A 21,493-nucleotide genomic window follows, 5' to 3' on the forward strand; every position below is an offset into this window, starting at 1 on the left:
CCATCTGCATCTGTTTGCATTAGGATATGCAGAGACTATAGCACTGTGAAGTGTTTTGTACGTATGAATCATGAGAGACATCTCAGAGACATCATTAACTGCGGCTTTGCAGTTATAAAGTGCATAGTATTTTACCTTTTCAAGGATAAAGCTGTTTTTTTTCCAAGTATTAAGTGAATAGCCATGCAGGGACCAATGTAATACATAAGCTAAATAAAGTCCTTTTCATGTGGAGCCAATTATTATGGCAGCAAAAGCATGAAACACTGTCATACTGAGGAATAAAACATAGTGTTAGCAAACTGCTGTTGCTGTACTACCCCATGAAATGGTTTTCTGGATTATAATTATCAGTGGGCACGCTGGGGGGAGGAAATCTGCTGGGTAAAAAAGCAAACGGGCAGCATGAGCCACATGGGTACAGTGTGTGGGCAGGCGCTGACTGTAAAGAGCTGCACTAAAAAAACAATTGTTTTCCTGATGTCAGGGTCATCTCTAGGTGATGACAATAAGCACTGTTTTGCTTTAGTTCAATATTCTGTAATTCTGCAGCGAAAGGTTCTCCACATATGGAATCACGGCATTAATAAAATAAATGTATTATTCACAGTTGTGTTATAGGTACTGTGTTATTGTGGCAGGGAAACTAAACTGAATATAATATGGCACGTAAACAAGCTCAGTCACTTAAAAGCTAAAGCTATGTTCAAATTGCAAAGCCTTATTGCTCAATTCAGATTTATTGCTCTGATGTGTTTTGGTTTGTTTGGCTGCGCGCTGTCCTCAACTGACCGGCTTTCACAAAAGAACGACGACACGTCACACAACTTCACACGCAAGCAGGGTGTCGTGACAGGGACAAGACTGAAAAGAAAGAGCCACTTTCAAAATAAAGCTTGCTGACAAAGAGTTCACGTTATGAAATATTAACAGACTGTTGTTATAGTTGTGGAATGGTCACGGTTTGGTTAGGTTTAGGAAAACATCATATTTTATTGTAAATAACTATGTTCGGTCTGATAACTTAAGGTTCACGTAACGTAGGTGACAAAGTACATCAATCACATGATGTAAGTTACGTCATTTAGGTACGCTAACTTATTTGGGTAACGTAACTTAAGAACAAATCACTTGTGACATTTACTCACAAACAGGAACACAAACTCTGTTATCTGGAGGTAAAGTCCAGTGGCCCATCCAACCAACACCAACCAACCCTGGCGCAGACTTTTCTCAGTGAAGCTGGAGGAGTAGCTACAGCATCAAACTTAGAATCTTAGGCCAATGACCAGGCTGATATTTATGATGCGTTGCGAGTGAACAGGCTGTGCTAGCTGTCATTGAGTAGGACCAAATCACTTGAGATGGTTGGTGAACTAATCGCCTCCTCATCTCGACCTATTTGCATACATGCATGCTGAAACATGATGCACTTCATGCATACTTCACACCGAAACCCATTAAACCACCGAAATTCTACTTCACTCGAAACACTTGTGTTAAAAGAGCGCACTGATATGTTGTAGGATATATAAACTGACAAGTTGCTTCTGTAGTGGAGTCTGGGGATCTAACGTCACCTGATGTAAACAGCTCACAGGCTTTCGACATTAATATTTGCTTACACAAAAAAATAAAAGCATCACAAGGACGGGTTGCTGCTCTGCACAATAGACCAACAACAAATATAGATTGTGAGAATAATTTAAAATGTCCTGTAATTCTTAGATTATGGTTATGGGGGCTATTGTGAGAAGCAAGCAGAATGAAGAGTTTTGACAGCGATGTGACAGGAGTGTTTTAGAAACAATGGAAGCGACACATGTGGATGGATGGCGAGCACCTGGCGGAATAATGAGGCTATTTATTCCCTCTAACGGGAACAGAGAGAGTTCAGGGGGAGACTGTGTAGAGGTTTTGTGGAGAGTTTCTCTGAGCTGTGACCTTCCTGCAAGGTAGCAGCCTTTATTGACTCTACAGCAGTCTCAGAACAGCCTCTTATGCACAATGTGGCCGTGCATGTATATGAGCTTGTGCATACTCGGGCTCGGTTATGCATTTATGCATGTGCATGTGCATCCCGTACAATACTCCGATGCTGAAATATCCATTTATAGAGGATTGCAAAATATTATAAAAGGTAAAAGAAAAGTAGTCTACAACCAGGAGTAGTCTGTTATAAATTTGTTATGAATGAAAATATCAAATATAGCTTTCTTTAATTAATTTTTTAGGTTTAGCCCCGTCTTCACTCTATGCTTTAATTTATGCATCGCTTCCTTCTGAACAACCTATTGGATTTTTCTCCCCCTCTTGAACTGCTGATTCTTCCCTTCTCTTACTCCGGCTTGTTTGCTAACAAACCAAGGCTAAAGTCTCCCATCTGTTTGATTTTTAAAGCTATTTCAGCTACTTCATTTTTTATGCACTCATCATCTCTCTAATATTTCACCTGCCCTCTCTGTCCTACTGTCTCATGTCTCAATGTATAATGCATATTCACAAACTGTTTGGGCATGTTCAAGCTGTGCGGCTGAAAGCCTCGCCTTCAAATGAGGCAGAAGCATCACCTATCTATTAAAGACTGGAGTAATAAATCTCCCAGAGCACGATCGATCAACGCTCCATCCCCCCTCTCTTCACTAACCCGTGAGTGGTGAAAGGCGCTAACCCTTGACCTCGCCGCTGTCAGTGGTACTGCTGCCACGCTGGGAGAAGAAGCAGCAACACATGATTGGATTGTCTGGCAGATTTTCACAGATGAACCATTGACAGGGTCAAGGCACGTCTGCAGCAATTGGTTTAGCCGGGGGTTTTCACTCCGAGCCGGCATGCTCTCAGAGTAATCAGCGCTGTTGTCTATCACGGACGTTTCTGCAGGTTAGTGACGCAGTTCCATCGTGGACTTCAGGGCTACGCAAACTAATCGAGAAGAAGAGGAGGGAGGCTTATGAATAACCCCCCATGAGTGTGATCGAATGTTTATTCAATCCCTTGGTCCTTCCTTTTCCCCTCAACGCCGACCTTCTCCGGCTTATTTCAATTGCACAAAACTGTCCACGGACAAAATAATTGAAAAAAAAAAAAAAGTACACAAAGACAGGCAAAATGGGCTGTCATCCTCACAGGAATTGTGATGTTCTTTGATTTGTGCTCTCTTTTGTAGATACAGTCCTCTTTAGATTTTCTGCTGCGTGACAAGAATATAAATACAAGCCTCAGGATGCTGCATTGTGGTAGAGGCAAGCTGTGGAGGATAAATGTGTGTAAGGACGTGTTTATGCATGGCTCTGTGGGAAAGAAAGAGATTAGGAGGAAGGGAAACGATAAAAAAAACAAAAAAAAAACAGAAATAGTTGCATAAGGTAAACATGACGAGCGACTGTGTATGAAACGCGACATGTTTTTGTGACGTTTCTCAGATGGCTGGTGAGCAGCCCTGCCCTGTTTAGGAGACGAATGCCCTTCATAAGAGAGGATGTGGTTCGAGCAAACTGTTCCCAACAATGGCTGCTAAATCTCCACATTACGGCAAATCTCTCTGGCGGTCGTTCTTGTGGTTTCAACAACACGCGGCTGTAACCCTTTAATGCTTCCCCCTCTTCTGTTTTCTCAGGACATCAAACTACTCAACAGAATGAGCAATTCTGGCCGTATTTCATCACATCTGTTCCTCCAGTCCCATTGTATGTGTGCTCTGGTGATGTGTGCGGACTGTGTGTTCTCTCCAGAGCTGAGATGAATGCGCTCCCCCTGCTGCGTATGACTCCTCTGCTTCTCCTCAGCTCTGAGCAGTTGTACAGGCTGGGAGCTAATTGCCAGAGACTCTGTGCTGTTTCGCACTGATCTGAGAAACATGGGTAGGACTCCTGCCACAGAAACGAGATAAAGATACTTGAGGAACAGGATGCAAGATGAAAAGAAAGACAACAGACATGTTTGGCACTTACACAGTATACCTACTGATTTAGCATGTGTATTTATGTGGATGAGCGTGGGTGCCTTTGTTGCTGCATTTTTTTAAGGCATCGGTGTCGCTCCTTTTTTTTTCATTGCTTTAAAATTCTCTCAGTACACACTGTTTTCTCTCCTCAGTCTTTTCAGGCTGCCCTTTTTGATGTGAAGTGGCCCTCACTCGCTTAGGACTGACACAGACTGTCAAACGCCCCTCTCCAAATTATAGTTATCCCCCTGCCTGGCTCCCATCTGTACCCTCACTTTTGCATAAACACACACAAATACGCAAATGTCTGATTCTTAGCGGCTCACCCCCCTATAATCACACAAACTTACAATACTCAGGGCGGGCTAAGAGCTCAATTACAGCGCTCGCCGAATGCCCCACTTGTTAAAGGTGAGCGGTATGCAAAGCGGTTAAAGCTGCAATTTTCTGCAGAATTTTGTGCAATTCTTTTGACAGGCAGGAGAAAAGACTGTACGGGAGGGAAAGAAAAGGGTTTGCTCTCCTATTTCTTCCTCGGTGGCAGCTGTAAGTGTATCTTTAATGAGGCAGTGAGCCGAGGAATGTTAGATCACAACGAGACACTCGTCAGATGGAGGACAACTTCCAGGCAGAGCAGTGAAGACACATGGGTCTTATTACACTGTTCTCCCTCTCGCGCTGCTGGGGACCATCATACGAATATGATGATGTGACATGCTGTGGGCATCGTTGGTGAAAAAAAAAAAAAGAGTCAGTAAATACTTGAAGGGAAAAATGACGCTGTTCTGTGTTATTTGGTGGTGCTGGAATTAAAGTGAAAAAGCAGTTGCTGTTTCTATTGACACACCACCTTTCCTTTATTACATCAATATGCTAATGACCAAAACAAAAGCAGAAGTACCTGTATCGGTCAAGTGTGTGACATATAAGACATTTGACTCTGGTGTTAAGGGCCTCTTCAAGTGTATAACACAGTTACAAAACAAATGTAGAGAGCGATGACTGTAGGTAAAGATAGATGACTTGTCTCTATCCCGGAAATGGGCGCTGCCATCTTGCGTTGGTGATGTCATATGGAGCAAGAGTCTTTGCAGTAGTGATCAAGCAGTGGAGCTCAGAGCCCCTTGAGTAGAGAGAGTTACATCATCTCCATCTCCATTTTTTTCGGATCGTGGAGCCTCTCAATAGTTCCTGGAAGTTAGCTGCAAATTCTAGCAGCCCAGCTCTGTAAAGCAGTCCATCAACAAATCATGTATTATCTATGACCTGCCAGTCATCCTACTTCTGTCTCTCTGTAGTCATGCATTTAAATTGCAAGCTAAGAACTTCCTGGAACTATCCGAAGTCTCATCTGAAGAATCACGTGACGATCTGCATTTTGAACTGCTGTTGACTGGCTGCTGACTCACTCTACTCAAGGGCTCTGGTGTCAAGGTCCTGCCCATACACCAGCTCAACTCAGTCGTGAGCAGGGCTCAGCTGTCAGTGAAACCCAAACTTATCTGTCATGATGTTGGGATTCAGTTCCATTGTTTCCTGTTTTGATTTCGTCCTTATGTGTCATGTTGTGTTACCTCCTGTCTTGTCTCACTGTTCCTCCCCTGTGATTGTCCTGATTAGTTTCACCTGTTCCTGATTAGCTTCCTGTATATTTAGCCCACGTGTCTTCCCTCTTTGTGTCGGCTCGGTGTTTATTCCTTGTGATTCATCTGCGTTCCTGCCTGTGTTGCCCGCTCTTTTTCCGCTTTGTATTTGGTTTCGTTTTTGTATTTCTTTGGTTCTTGGTTTTTCCTTCTGCCTGTTTTCTTAGTTTTTGCCATCTGTTTTTGTTTCATCAGTTGTCTGACGGGGTTCACATTTGCCAAAAATGACAGAAAATGTATTTGACGTGTACTATTTTAGTAGTAGTAGTTTTTAGTTTGGCCTGTGTCCCATTTACTAACATGTAGCTGGCGGGATTTATGACCTATAGTGTACAATAGCCTCAGAGTAGAAAATCATCATACATCATACACAAGCCTACATACAATTTAATTGTCTACCTCTCATTCATCTAAAATGCATTCTTGATGCTGTAATATCTCAATAACAACACTTTCACTAACGTTGGTTGGAAACTACCAGGCCACACGGATGAAAGAACATGACAGCTCCAGGTGACTCGGTGCAGACAACTATTATACAGCCAAGCCGACATTATAGCATACAGTTAAAGTACACTGTGAATATAAGGTGCTGGCCTCGTTGGTAAATGTATATACAGGCAGTATGACAACAAAAGAGGTCTGAATATATCTTTAATGTGTATTCAGTAATGCGAGTTGTATTGGATGCAGTTGCTTTCAGCTGCAGAGTGAGTAGACCGTTATCTGCAGGGTGGATGGTATTGCACAACCATTGAGTAGATATTGTTTTGAGTCATCACGAGGCTGAGTTATCTGTTCATTACTGTAAAGTCACGCGGAAAGAAATTATTTTTTTGTGCCTGCTTGTTTTGGTGCAAACTGATCCAAATAAGAGGGCGGTAACAGGAACACAACCCAGTGATCATTATCACAGCATGAGAGAGGGATGAAAGTTCATATATGAAAATACCAGAGCCTCCAAATTATTGCAACATGTGAAGTTTCAGCTCAAGTGAACCGGCTGTTTGCCTTCTCGCTCTCCCTCTCTCTGTTTGTGTCTCGTCGTGCGGCTGGATATGTACATTTTGTTTACATATCAGTAACATTTTGCCAATCCCAAAGCCAAATGTGATGAAACAACAAACACTAGCACTGCTGCTCTTAAGTCTGACATCGCCACATCTGGTTTTGCATCCCTCTTGCTATTTGGAAAATGACAGAAACTGTCAGAGAAACAAGGACACGATCCATAATATTTTCATCAACTTTGAGTTCTCACCGCCTCGGGCTGAAGTTGTTTTTTGAAGAAATTTAATAAGGCTTATTTTCAGTTCACGTCTTCTACAGCTGGCTTATTAAACACTTGAGTAACCATATTAGCATTTCTGTTTTAGATTAAAACAATCCATAAGGGCTACATGTGTCTAATTTTCCCTGAGGGATGGGGCCAACAGATTTTCACCAGAATATGGTGTTGTGGGCGACAGTGATCAGACTCTGCACATGATAAGGCATAAGTGGCATCGCACATCTGCAGGAGTGGGTGGTGATAGTTGAAAGTCCTGTGGGTGCAGCCAGATGTGAAAGCGTAGTAGCAGTCCTGAAACAGACTTTTAATCTGAAGCACCTGCCAGAAGCGAGGAGATAAATAATTCGAGGTCAGGCTTAAAGGGGGTCCGCAACCCTGTTTGCTGAGTCAGGTGGTGTACAGGTCCTAGAGGGAAGGCAGGTTGGTGCCCGTGCTGTTTTCATAATTTCATCATCCCACTGAGCAATCCTCCCATTAAAAAGATGTTTAAAAAATGGCTATGGTCACTGTGAAGTTCAAACTGGTTCAAAAGCAGTGTTTCCCACACATATTGCTTACTTGGGCAGACCCATTTTAGCATTTTCTACTATTAATTTTTGAAAACCATCCGAGAGAACGACACATCCATGACTGATTAACTAGCGGACTCTTCCCCTCCTGTCTACTGTCAATCCCACATGCTCTGCAGAGAGAAAGAGAAGCTCTCTGGTATTACATCCATCCTGTAAACATAATGATAGTGATGCAACCACTCCGCTATCTAATGTAGGCCTATGAACAAGCTTGTAAGTGCACCTGGTTGTTGCGATGTCATTCGGTGCACGTGCTACAAAATAACGACCGGCACTTATTTGCACATTATAGAGAAAGGAAGATGTCTTTGTAGCAGCCAGAGTACAAGGGCTGAACAGTTTACCTTCTGACTGATGTACGCCTGCTCTACCTGTACTTCTAGAGCGTGAAGCCCATATTTTTTTCTTAAGCCTGGGCACTAGCACTGGCACCAAGCTGTGACACTTTAAGTACTTGTGCATGCACTTTACAGCATTAAGTACAACACATTACTTTACATTAATGTATAAACTGGTCCACTTTTGGGAGCTCACTGCCTATATACTTCCATATTCATGGAGTTTTTATATGAAACATTAAATGCATTGAATTTACACCTTCATGTAGACCACATTTCACCGACCAGTTCAATGTGACTTTGGAGACATATCTTCACACTAATCAATTTGGTCTTTCTTTCAACTTACAAACGAACAAATTATCAAAATTATTGCACAAATTTGCATTGTGAGACACAATGGGGCGAAAATATGTCTTAGACATTCAAAAACCAGCACAAAATCCCAGTTGGTGCTCACTGGGATCCTTTCTAGCCTGTTCTTTTCCTGCTATGTGGCCTATTAGGCGTGTACAAGCTCCTGTTCCAACTTCCTCAGCTGGCACAGGAAGTAGCTTACCTTTACACATAACTTAGTCTAAACCTGAAAATTCCCATTGTGGCCACAGTGTTGAGTATGGTGAAGGAGGTGCTATGGGGAGCTGAGTCTCAGAAAAGTCTGTTGTCCCCAGAGGTACAGTCATTTGTGTAGAAGGAAAGAGCAGTGAGCCGAATACACATCCCTGGGGAATTCCAGAGCAGAATACGAATTTCCACAGCCTCTCCTGTTGCATCCTATCTTTCAGTGAAATACTGTGTGTGAGTTGAGCAGAAAAGTTGCATACAGTGCAATAACTCTCCATTATAGATGTTGCAGAATAGAGTGCATAATGACTGCTTCATTAACCGATGTGAGTGCCCGTGAGGCAAGCAGCAGGGGGGTCCAGCAGGGGGCCTGTGAAGTGCTTTCGGTGGGCCACCACTATTTTTTTTTTTTTTAAAGAACTGTGAGATCACCGATGTGAAGGAAACTGGCCTGCAGTCATTGTCCCTGTCATGAAATATTTAGAGGATCAGTAACATTCTTCAGCATTTGTAGTAAGAGATATCCAAACACAAATTGAGTGATCTGCTTAAGATCTGTGTGAAGACGGGAGCCAGTTGGTCACCGCAGGCCTTCAGACAGAAGCGTGAGATGCCATCTGGTCCTGGGGCTTTCCCGGTATTTTGTCTCTGAGAGAGTCGCAAGACGTGCTCTTGTCTGATGCAGAGGAACAAGAGGTGGGATGAAGGGAGATCATTTGGACTTGTAGGTTGTGTAGTGAATGAGTTGAGGCCAGGAAGCTTTGAGTTTGTCAGTGTAGCTGTGGACCCCATGCCTGACTTTGGTCATAATTAGGGGTGTAAATACCAGTTTCATCACGATATGATACTGTATCAAGTGTTTGGAGAATGATGCGATATTTGCTGGTATCACCTGCCACGATGTGATTTCGTTTTGATTCAATTCAACGATACAAAATGCCCATTTAACACAATCGGTCACAGAAGAAGCTGCCACTCCTTTCTTTTCTGCATTTGGTCGACTTTCAGCCTGCATGGACATTTTTTGAAGCCTGCCATTGTGAGATTGCTAATATTGTTGTAGCGATAGCAAGTTATTGGACTGCTGAGTGAGATGCCCCGTTTGTCCGTTGACCCGTCTTTTCTCCAAAGTCCAAAATATTTCCACGCTGCTGAATTGAAATATCTTCCTTGTGTTGTTCGTGACTGCTAGTAATTACCTGCCTGGTGCTAACAATGTTTTGAATGTGTTGGGTAAGAGGACAAGGTGACAGAGACGTGATAGGGGAATTTAAAAATAAAGGCTTGTCTTTCGATCAATGTTTTCACTGATATGTATATATATATATATATATACATACATACATACATACATACATACATACATCCGGATCAGTGGATCGTCTGTTTTTGTTATGTATTTTGAATGAGAGCGCATGTTCTCCATCTGCGCTGACACCTCACTATGTTAGAGTATCAGTGAGCTCAGTCAGATGTTCACCACATGCTTTCTGGATTTTAGTTTTCATCTTTAAGTTGGAAGAAGATAAATGATCAGAGGGTTTAAAAGCTGCAGTAAGCATCCTTTAATACTCTGTGACAGTGTGTTTCTGCCCCCAGTGGGATACCCAATATACTGTCTGTATTTGTGCAGTTCATGGCTGGTGTTTGCTCTGTTAAAATCCCCCAGAATAATGAGAAGAGCGTCTGGGTGCTGTTGCTCCATACTGGTTATCTGGTTAGCCAAGCGCTGCAGCGTCTCCCTCACACAGGCTTGAGGCGGCATGTAAACACTGGCCAGAATAAAGGAGGAACACTCCTGTGGTGAATAAAACAGCTTACCGTAAATGAAAAGCGCTTGAAGGTGAGGGCAACACCGTGACATCGATACACCAACCTTCACTGATATAAAAGCAGATTCTGCCTCTCCTAATTTCCCTGATACACTCTGACACGTGGTTAGCTCCTTAAAGCAGAAAACCAGGCAGATATATAATGCACTGTCCGGGGTGGATTGTCCTCGCCAGTTTACGTGACTGACAGTGTAACAGAGATTGAGGAGTCCTCGTTGGTTTCTGTTCTGAAGAGTGAAAGTGTGTCGATTTAATTGCCCAGAGAGCAAAGATTCATTCGGTTTGCAGCGCTCGGAGTACTCGCATGTTTTCCCCATAGCTTCAGGGAACGACTGCTCATTAAACTTGAACATCCATAAAACTCCCTGCGTGTGAATTTCTCACACGTTTTCTCATAGCGCCAAAATGATATTAAGGGATAAGTTGCTTCTAAAATCCGATAATGTCTGTTATTCCTTTGCTTCGAAGGGGGAAAAAAAGGAAAAGAATCGATCTCAACCTCTAAGTTCGGAGTTTTACATTATTCGCATAATTCTTACACTTCACGTGACACAAAATGCGTATTGATCACGGAAAAAAGTTGACTGCAGTATTAAAAAAAGATATTTAAAAAAACTGAATGAAAATAAACGGATGACAGGAATCCAATCCAGCAGTTGGTATGATAACAAATGAATATTATTTCCCATTACTCTGAGCTACCACAAAACTAGAATCCATTTAGAGGTATTGATTAAGCTGTTAATGCTCCACTGATTAATAAAATTGAGTACTGCTCAAGAATGTTAAGCGTTTGTGTTTTTCTGCGTATAGACGAGGAAAACAAATCTATGACTGAGTGTGATAAGATGATACTTGTGATTTAAATGAATCAGCTGGACACACAGTCGATGTTGGAATGAGCGAGAGATATTTCACAACGTGCATTTTCAAGAGTTTATCTACAATTATACCGAGGTGGCAAAAGTACACACATTCTTTACTCAAGTAAAAGTAAGAAACTACAGGCTCTGAAATGTAATCAGAGTATAAAAGTAAAAAGTATCCCTCTGAAGGACATTTCTACCAGCCATTTTTGTGCAAAGCGATTGAGGCAGTTACGTCTTGATACGTCTGCTGTGCCTGATATGCACTGATAGGTTGAAACCAGCATATCTTTAACTAACTAGCTGTCTTGGATAGTTAGCTCAGTTAGCCATGCAGCTAGTGATTCAGACTGGGAGTTAGGGGACCGCAGGAATGTTAGTTATTTACGCCCATAGTGCAGCAGCTTTGGACCCGGGACGAGCCGGGGCTAGCTGGTTAGCATGATACATTTGGTAGGTAGCTCTGCAACATAATACGTAGACGTCATTATGTCATAACTGCTGTTTGTTCACATTCTTTTGATAATTTCATTTAATTTATATATTGTTTTCAACTAAAGTTCTTACATATTGCCCCTCTAAGTACAGCAACAAAGTGTTTGTACTTCGTAACTTCCCATCTCTGCAATTATACCTTCATACCCCTGACAATGTGAGCAAAAATGACAATTAAACCAACAGCTAAACTATGTGCCTTTAAAACACTTGAGCACATCTGCAGACACATTTCTTCTGAATGTCACCACTCTGATGATAGGTTTCACAAAAAATGTCACTGGAATCTGTCAACTTCAGACCGTAATTGCACAATGCGCAGTGGCATAACACTTTTGAATCTTGTTATAATATCTTGCTTGTACACAAGCACAAATTATAGCGGCAGCTTATCGAAACAAAGGCAGGAGAGAGGACATGAATATGACAATAGATAATTTGTCTATCCTTTTTCTGCAGGATTTAAGTGCTGCTTTCAACTCGAGAGAGACTGAGGTACGTAATTGTAATAGGCCATCTGGAAAACTAGGTTAGTCTCTTTGGGACGGCATTAAACTGTTTCAGGACCTATATTACAGGTAGACAAGTCTACATCAGCCTCGGCAGACCAGGTGTTGAATAGATTTGATGGCAACAAAGGAATTGCCTTGACCTAGTTTTATGCTCTTTATACATGCTCCTCCGGGAGAGATTATTCAGCAGTATGTTAGTTTTTTACAAATATACACACAACATCCCAAAAATGATATCTTTCTCTCATCATTAGGACGCAAATGATATTTGCCTATCTGCTGCTTGACAAAAACAATATCCAAATAACTGCAAATGAGGGAGGCATGATGTCCTTTCCATTTAAAGAGGAAGAGAAAAATAGGTCCCAAATTAAAAGACTCATGCTTTACATCAAAAGAAAGGTACCGACTGCATATAAACAGAATGTGAGGTTGCAGACCTAATCGTTATCCGTGACTCACTGTAAAAGTACACATCATTAAGCAATAACAACAGCCTGTCTTAACTCAAAGTGGTACACTACTGTAGCAGTTTTATAAATGACGGTATACTTAAAATGCAGTCCGACTAATTGACACCTAAGCTGCCAAACTGCCAAATGAAAGAGATAACCTCATTGATTTTTTTTCCAGAACTGGCCGCTTTTCATTTGCCTCACGCTTCTGGGACCACGTCTACTAGAATTTTTCTCACATGTGCATTTTTGTCATCCTGCAAATCTCTTAGGAACTATTCACTCTCAAAAGAATGCAGGATTTGCTAACTCTGTTCATGTATTATTCATCCTTATTCTTTTGCTGATCATTATTATCAGAATCATCCTAATGAAAGTTTAATAAACATAGAAAATATGCTGAATTAAATGTATCTGTTTATTTAGATGATGAGAAATGTACAGATCTTCAGAGTTAGCGGGTGGCATTAGTGAGCAATATTGGCCTGGCGTAGGTTGCTGCAGTGAATTTCTTTCTAGGCTGCAGGCGAGCATGGATCCATTTTTCATTTTTGCCCTGAGGGTAATCGATGATGGGGGTGACGAGACAACAGCACACCCTGAATGAGGAAGGGTACTCTGAAAGGTTCAAAGTAGCTTGCCGGCTCATTCAAATTCACTCTGCTAAGACCTGAGCTTTCCATATTCCCACCATGTTCCTACAGCGTACCATAGGGAGATCTAGCTGGCACTCTAACCACGTTTTTTATTATGGGCTGCTCTCTGTAATGGCCTCAGGTCAGCAAAGAGACCTAGATCTCCATTAATTCACATAAACTCTGCAAACGCTACAGTATATACAAGCAGTTCTATGTCTAGCAAGGGCACACAGTGTCGAAGGTGCTGGAGTGCCCAAAACCATGCAAGCCCAGCTAATATTATGGAATTACAGAGCAGCAGTCCCAAATGTTTCAAACCTATTTACATATTGTAAATGATTAAATACTGAAGCTGCCTCAAAGAGCTTTATGTTATGCCCACATTTCCACAAAACACAGATATGTTCAATGTCTCCATTTGGTACATATCATATCAATATTTCTACAATACATGTCATACGTCAAGTGACAGTTCAGATGACATCCATACAGGTAACTTTTACATTTGAAGGGTTAGGTGATGGCTAGTTAGTGAAACTGCCAAGCAGCAGAGCACCGTTCGAGACCATGAGACCAACATTCATTCCAGGGTGTTTTTCTGATGAGAAAACTAGATATTTTAGCATAAAAGATGATTTTTTAATACTAACCAGACCTTAAGCACGGCGCTGTCACAGCATACAATTGAAACATGGCAATCTTGCAATTGGGTTGATACAGTGATGTACTGTTTTCACAATGGATGTTTTTGGTGAAAAAATATTCAAAAAATCTCAATAACAAATTCACAAAGTGGGAGCTACATTAAAGTTATAGGTGCAGCTGTACCATTCATTACCTGCAGATGGCACGAGTGTTAAAAATTGCAGCATCTACTAAGGTACGTAGCTGTTTCCCAGCCTTGCACGCCTGACCAAAACAGGCTACACCCTTGGCTCAGCCATGCAAACACTCACTCGCTGCACCTGATTGGACGAACGTGACTCGTGGGCTGCTGCGCCGGGATTTCCAACCAGGCCAACACATCAGCTCGTTTGGAAACCTTGTCTTATATTACAAAAACAGCTCAGTGAAATTTGCGTCTGAAGACATTTTAGGCAATTTAACTCGACAATGTTTAGTTTTTATTTTTCAGAGGCGCTACATCGCGTCAGACATCACTGATTTGGATAAAGTAGCCGAATTCAACGTTATGCAAATGAAGAGCGGGCAACGCTGCACCCTGTATCTCGAAAGACAACGCACCGCTACCAGAATACACTGCACGGCTTTCTACATAGACAATGAATGGCAGTCGTGAAAACGACAGACCCTGTGGACACTCTCAGACGGATTAGTCTGCGAAGAAATGGTATATGTAGCACTTTAGCTTTGTTTGCATTTGTGAGTACATCTAGTTGAAAAATTCCTAAAAGGAAACAATTCCTCAGTTTGATTACAGTAATAACCACAGATGAGACACAAAATTATACAAATAATTTACCATGTGCCATCATTTATCTACAATATTTATTTTGCCAGCACGCTGAGCTGCACACGGATACTTAATAATGTCCACAGCATTTGCTCCTAAAGTGTATGTGTGTATATGTGTGCTTTTAATCTCAAGTGCTGATGGGAGAGTAGCTCAGCTGCGGTGTGGCACGTCCGTGACCTTGACCATGACCAAGTGTGTGTTTTCACAGAAATAACTTCTTCAGGCTCCACTTACTCTACCAGTTGGATCTCGAGCAGACTGTGAACGAGAGGTTTTAAAAGATACACAGACTCACCGTGCTGATAGCTCATTACCACTCTGCTGCTCAAGCCAAATTTCCTAAGGAAACATTTCTGCTAATGCATAGTGTTTTTGGGAATGGTGTTTTTGTATAAGCAGGCCAGATTTGGTGATTAGTAATGCAAGATTATGAAAGCGCTTATTATCCCAGTCGTTTCCCCATGGATGCTGATTGGGCAATGAACTTTCGTGTTTTAATGACAGGCTTTACGAAGTTTAGATTTGTTTTTTTCACATAAACTTTGTTTTATGTGATGAGTCATCACTGGTAGGCATCTGGACGGCGTCAGAGTGTTGTCACCATCACAGTTTCACTGCTTAGGGTTCATCAAGAATCACAGTGCAGTCGCAGTATGTACATCATGTGCTACGAGGGAGTGCGGTTGCCCTGAAGGGTCTGGGATCAGGACTGAAAGAGTGACTGCTTGAATGGCAGGTAATGGTTCAAAAGTGCAGCTTTTAAGCACAAGCCTGAGGTCCTGTTTTCAACAACAGTATTTAAAGTGCAGTTCACCTCGATATGTACACTGCAGATAACTGTGGTGACATGGTGGAATGAATGTTAAAAGCATGCTGTGCAAGATTTATCCCTGCTGTTGGCAAACACACCATTTAAAATTGGTCCATCCTCCTCGGCTCACTGGTGAAAACAGAGTGAGACAGAGCAGCAAGCGCGGTGGCAAGCTAGAGAGCGACTGAACGAAGCAGTGAATCAACGAAATAAAAAAACGTTCTGATGTTTCACGGGGGTTACTTTCTGAAGCACAAATAATGTGTCCACACCTGAGCACAACACTCCGGATTTTGTGTAAATACAGGCTTCATCCTGTCCGCTGTGTGCCTCTTCGCTCTGCCTGCATGTGTGTAACCCAGCCCCGCCCTCGGTCAAACAGACCTGCAGCTCTACATCTAGAACGGACCGAGAGCAAGACCGCTCGTTTTTATCTAGTCTGAACCTTTAGGTGGCGTTGTGTAGCTTCCAGCCAGTGACACAAAATCCTGCATAGTACACTTTCAAAAATAAGCGAAGAACGACATAGTATTGAGGCACGTCACCGGGGATGTTTGTGTATACACAGATTATAGTTGAGATTATGTAGCAATTAAAGACTGAGATCCCAGCGAGGTGTTGATTACGTCTGTGAAAACAGTGATTAGATGTCGACACGGAGCCAAATTCCTCAGCTGCAGTTGTTACGAGTGAAGTCACCTTTCCTGTATTCATCCTCCTATGTGTGTACTTTTGTGGTTGTCAATTTTCATATTTAACACCTGTAGTTAGAGACCTGCTTCCTGTTCTGTCTAATGCTCTTCTGCTACCTGAACAAATGTCAAACCAATTAAAAAAAGAAGCATAAAGGCCACTCTGTGATGGAAAGAACAAGCTGCCTACGTCTAAACGCTTCAGGCTTCATGGAGGTAAAAAAAATAGTACAATATATGAAATGAAAAGTGTTGATTAGTATGTACCGAATATGTCGTGGGTGACAACACTCTGCCACTCTGTTGACATGAGCATACGTCACCAGCTACACTAACTTTGAGCCACGAGAGTGACCACAATGAAGCTGAAGAGTACCCCACACCACCACCACCACCACCACCATGAAGAAATTATTTGGTACATTTAATGAGAAGTGGTGTGAAGGCGAGGGGATTTGGCTTTGATAAAGTTGATAATTTCACAGTTGATTTAATTCCTCGTTGGCATTCTTTTCCTGTCCAATTTGAGACGAGGCACGGAGTTATGTGTCACGCTGCCAGAAAGAAAAACACTGTTTTGGACACTGAAAAAAAACACACATTTCAAGCAGAAGGCGACGAATGAAAAAGCTTTAGGGTTAAAAAAAAAAAAAAAAAAAGAAAATTATACAGTATAATGTTGTGTTTGTCATGTGAAGATACAAAAATATTGTTGTCAAATTGCTGGTCTTTTGGCTCGTGTTGCGATTTTGTGGCGCCCAGCGGACAGCTCTCATAAAGTGCACTTCAGACATTTCTTTTAATTTGCTGCAGTATTCTTATGTCGCTTTCACTTAAGTGGCTTTCATTGTCACAGAACTATCGCTATTACTTGAAGGGCCACAGTCGTCTAATGTCTCTACTCTCATCGCCTTTCTCTTTATCTCGCTCCATCGCCATGACCAGCTTTTTCATTGTCTGCCAGTGAGTGTATTTCTTCTTTCTGCTGTGCTGCAGTTCACGTCATGGTGGCTATCATTATCTTGTTGATAGGATGAAACTACAGGTAGCTGACCAAAGTTGTGTAAATATCTACTTTCCAGGGTTTGGACTGCCATGGTGCACATGTGCATGAGTCACACATCACCAAACACGCACAAGCAGACACAGCCACAAACCCGAGGCACTTACCGAGCCAGTGTTCGCCGGTGATCTTGCCGAATCCCTCGCGGTAGGACTCCCATCCTCTGAAGAAGTTGACTGAGCCGTCCTCCCTGCGCTGGATCACCTACACATGCCAAGACAGCAAGACAAGGGGGTCAGGGTTCAGATGAGATTCATCTCACACAGCGTGTTTCATCCTCCTCCTGTGATGAGTCACCCTAAGTCCCACTCCTGGTCGCTGAGCTCATCTAAAACTAAACTAAATGAACTCATAAGCGCTCGCTCTTTCACAAATGAATAATGCAAACGCTCTTCCCACTAAAAAGGCAATTTGTCGGAGGCTAATAAAAGGAATCCATTAAATCTTGACTGACTTTGAATCAAATGGCCGTGGAATCTGCATCCTTAATTGAAATCGCAAAAAAAGAGAAGATATTCATAGAACAATAATCTTAAATACACAAAGAGAGATGAAATTCTGTACCGTGAGTCATGAAAGTCTATAAAGCTATGCTGTGTGAAGAAATGTTGTGGTAGGTATAGGTAGCAACCTTTTGGGTACCAAAAACAAAGGAAATATGAGCAAATAGCAAATATTTAGCTCAACTGTGTGCGTGCACATGTGTGATAGTGCAGAATCTGTATCACCCGATGAAAGACTTTATCCACTAAGAATGCTGAATACCATGTGTCAGGCTGAGGATGAAGGGAAATTGGAAATGTGCTCCTGAAGAGGAAATGCATGCAGATGGAAAATAGTCTAGGACTCGCTGTGTTAATGTTAAAATGACAAAGGAAATTCCATGAGACAGTTTTTATGTTCAGCACAACTAATCCCCTAACATACCATAAGGCACCAGATGGCACCAACAGCCATATTTGCTTTTAACATCAGACAAAGAACAAAAAATCCTGAGCAATGGCAAAATCTTCATCCTCGTCATTTTGATCCTCTTAATTGTCTTCATTGTGATCATCTTAATCATCATTACTGGATCATCATCACTTATCAACACCATCTAGGGACTGAAGGGATTTTATGCCCTATTCTCAAAGACGCTAGATTCCACATCTCCTCATTCAGAGCTCTGGGAATTCCTCCAACATAATTTCCAAAAGATTGATTTCCCCCCTTTTAATCTTGAGATATGACCATCTTCAAACATAGATTCTGTTGTCAGATTCGAGCCCCTTCCTCTGATCAGTTAAGACTTTTCCAGGAACCTGAACTGTCCCGCATTTCACTCTCTCTTTCTATCCAGAGCGTCCTGTGGTTTTCTCATTCAGTCTTCTGCATGAGGCTCATCCCTGGCCAGCCACTATATTCAAGTTACACAAGATAGGAGCTAAAACACCTCTAACGATAAGTCAATTATATATTACTCAGACTGTAAACTCTAGTCTGACCGACACTGAAGTTTTCGAGGCCAATAGCGATACGGATATCTTAAAATTTAATCAAATTGAATAAGATTTGTTCTTTTTCTATATATTGTGACTATGATACACACTGTTTCTAAACAGCCTCAAACCTAGTATGTACCTGTATGAAGATTAGGGATACATTATATATATTGAGAAGAGATATCCTGCATCCCTAAAAATATACTTAAATAATTGTCTAAAACAACTGGGCATCGTAGTTTTCAGCATCCCAACAGGAGTAGACAATGCATTTGTTGGGGACTAGTTTCAGCTGTGGATTAATACACATTTAGTCAATAATACACAGTCCCGCTGCCATGAAGACTCAGTAATTGATCATTGATCGGTTTTCAATAGCTTATCAAAAAGCAACATTATTGCCTTAAACAGCTGGGTATCGTACTTTTCATCAAACTTTACTCAAACAGCAGTAAATAGAGCATTTGTCTGGGACTAGTTTCAGCTGTGGATTAATACACGTTCGATGAGCAGGTTTGGTTTGGCTCGACCTCACATTCACGGTCCTGCTGTCGTAAATACTCAGTAAAGAGCTCTTGTTCATGGCAATGATGGAACATCCAAGGCACTGTTACACTGTAGCTCATTGGCGTGCTTCTAATTTTTTTGGACAAAAGGAGGTCAATGTCACAGAAAAATAAGATGTTTCCCTCTTTGGCTCAACAGCCCCTACTTGTAAGAAAGAAAAAATCCTCGTTGTGTCGGTCTTTTCATGGGATAATAAGAAAAACAGAGAATATCACCACACTTGTCCTTCAATCTGTTTACCCTATTACGGTCTCTTTATAGTGCAACAGAAACAAGCAATTCAAAAACAGATTCATCTGCATCTTTACCTCCCACCTGCATATTCTATAACCCTACAACCTTTTTTTTTTCCTAGCGAGCCCTGTACGGAGGTTATAGTGTGCAGAGTGCTGCATGAAGCCATCAATTAAACATAAACAAAACAACAGGATTTATACCAGCTGTTGCATAACACTCTCACAGGCTTCGCCCCAGTCACGGTGCATTAGACCATCAGTCCCAGTTATCTGTCACGATGTCAGTGATTATACAACTAACACGGAAACCTAACTCGACTCCTTATATTCAACTTGATTCAAAGCTAATTAATCTGACTTTTATTAACATGAGCAATAATTTAGTGTATTTCTGTTATACTTGCTACACTGCAGCAGGGTAACATCTTATTTTTTTTTTCTGTATCTGTCTAGCGGATGGGTATATATTATTGCTACAGATTTCATTATTAATGTGTTGTACACAGTGTACATAAATAATGTAATCAATCAGACATACACAGGGCTGAGCGCAGCTCATTTTCAAATTCCAAGTGTAATGCAACAGAGCAGCTTAATGCACAGAGAGTGGTGTCAACAGCACTGCAGTTCAGTTCATAAAAGGGTACTAATATATTGTACACTCATTGTCATGTGTCAGGATGGTGCTGGGTATAGAAATGTGGTGTTGACATTGTTTTTTTCCCCACTTATAGAATATAAGACTTAATACTCAACACATGGCACTGATTGTACTCAAGGGTATGACAGGTGAATTAGGATAGTTTAAATTTAATAAGATGTCAGAGATTATGTTAGTTAGATTGGGCTGGATTTTTTCTTCTTCTCTTTTTTGGTATTGGTACTGTGGAAGCAGTAATATGTGCATGGCATTAGAGACCAAGACAAATTTTCCCTACAGGGATGATAAAGTGCATCGTATCACATCGCATCGCATCGTATCGTATGTGGAGTCTGCTTTTTTAGTCTACAAACAAACCAACCAACAAACCAACCAACAAATCAACAAACCAACAAAGCAACAAACAAATAAACAAACCAACCAACCAACAAATGTATGTATATGTACAGTATATGTGCAGAATTGTATATGCCTGCAGCCTTTTCCATTTTATCGAGCCTTGACTCAGTGTACCATGCATCTTTACATTTTACACCATTGTATTCTTTAAGATTTTGTTGGTTGGACTTCATTGACCATTGGCAGACAACAGCACTGGTACATTTTTATCTATAAAGTGATACTAGTTAAACTTCTATCTCTGTAGCCTTCTCTGTCTGAGCTCTGCAAGTTACCAGCTGTGCTCCCCCAAGTGGTTTCCTCTCTAATGTACCCTGGGTTTTGACAAATTTAGGGAGAACTGCATTTTCAGACACCTTGGTCATGTAACAATTTGCAAAAAAGTTCTGAAATTAGACACATTAAAATTCACTGATGAATTTAAGAGTTTCATTAGGTATGTGGTGAAGGAGGGATGTTGTTGTTTTTTCCACAGGCCACTGTGTTTGAATACCTGTTGGCCTGTTTTATTGTGGATGACTGTATATCATGTTTTTATATGTAGCATTTTATTATGTTGTGCCTTTGATGGGGCTGCTACCTTGACAAGGTCTCTCTTGTAAAAGAGATCTTGATCTCAATGGGACCTCCTGTTAAAATAAAGGTGAAATAAATAAATAAAACAGACACAGGTAATAAGTTAAACTCAAAAAATATTATTATTATTATACCTATTCTCTTTATTAAACTGCAAAACACAACCGAACAACTTCTGTATCCAAGTTTCTCTTGATAGAAACAAAACGAAACCGACCAGCACTCACAAAAACACTCACCAAAACTGTCTCGGTCAGTCTTTCCACTGTTAAATATCTTACTCTGGTTAGATGAAATAAACCCTTAATTCACCAAGTTAGATGTGCGATGTGCTATTGGGTTAGCATGCTGACTGAGAGCCTGTTGCTGAGCAGCAGA

The 21,493-nt window shown here is 41.4% G+C and overlaps 1 protein-coding gene across 3 annotated transcripts in view; it reads right to left on the minus strand.

The window, feature by feature from the left end:
- The window catches only part of fibcd1b (fibrinogen C domain containing 1b), a 114,546-nt gene that overhangs the window by 20,389 nt on the left and 72,664 nt on the right, over positions 1-21,493 (minus strand). For all 3 annotated transcript variants that reach the window (XM_073477376.1, XM_073477375.1, XM_073477374.1), the window contains one exon: positions 17,300-17,396. In XM_073477376.1, the coding sequence (XP_073333477.1) occupies positions 17,300-17,396 (97 nt within the window). The remainder of the gene's footprint in view (positions 1-17,299; positions 17,397-21,493) is intronic.

Source organism: Pagrus major, chromosome 12 (assembly GCF_040436345.1).
Source record: "Pagrus major chromosome 12, Pma_NU_1.0".
NCBI classification, from domain to species: Eukaryota; Metazoa; Chordata; class Actinopteri; order Spariformes; family Sparidae; genus Pagrus; species Pagrus major.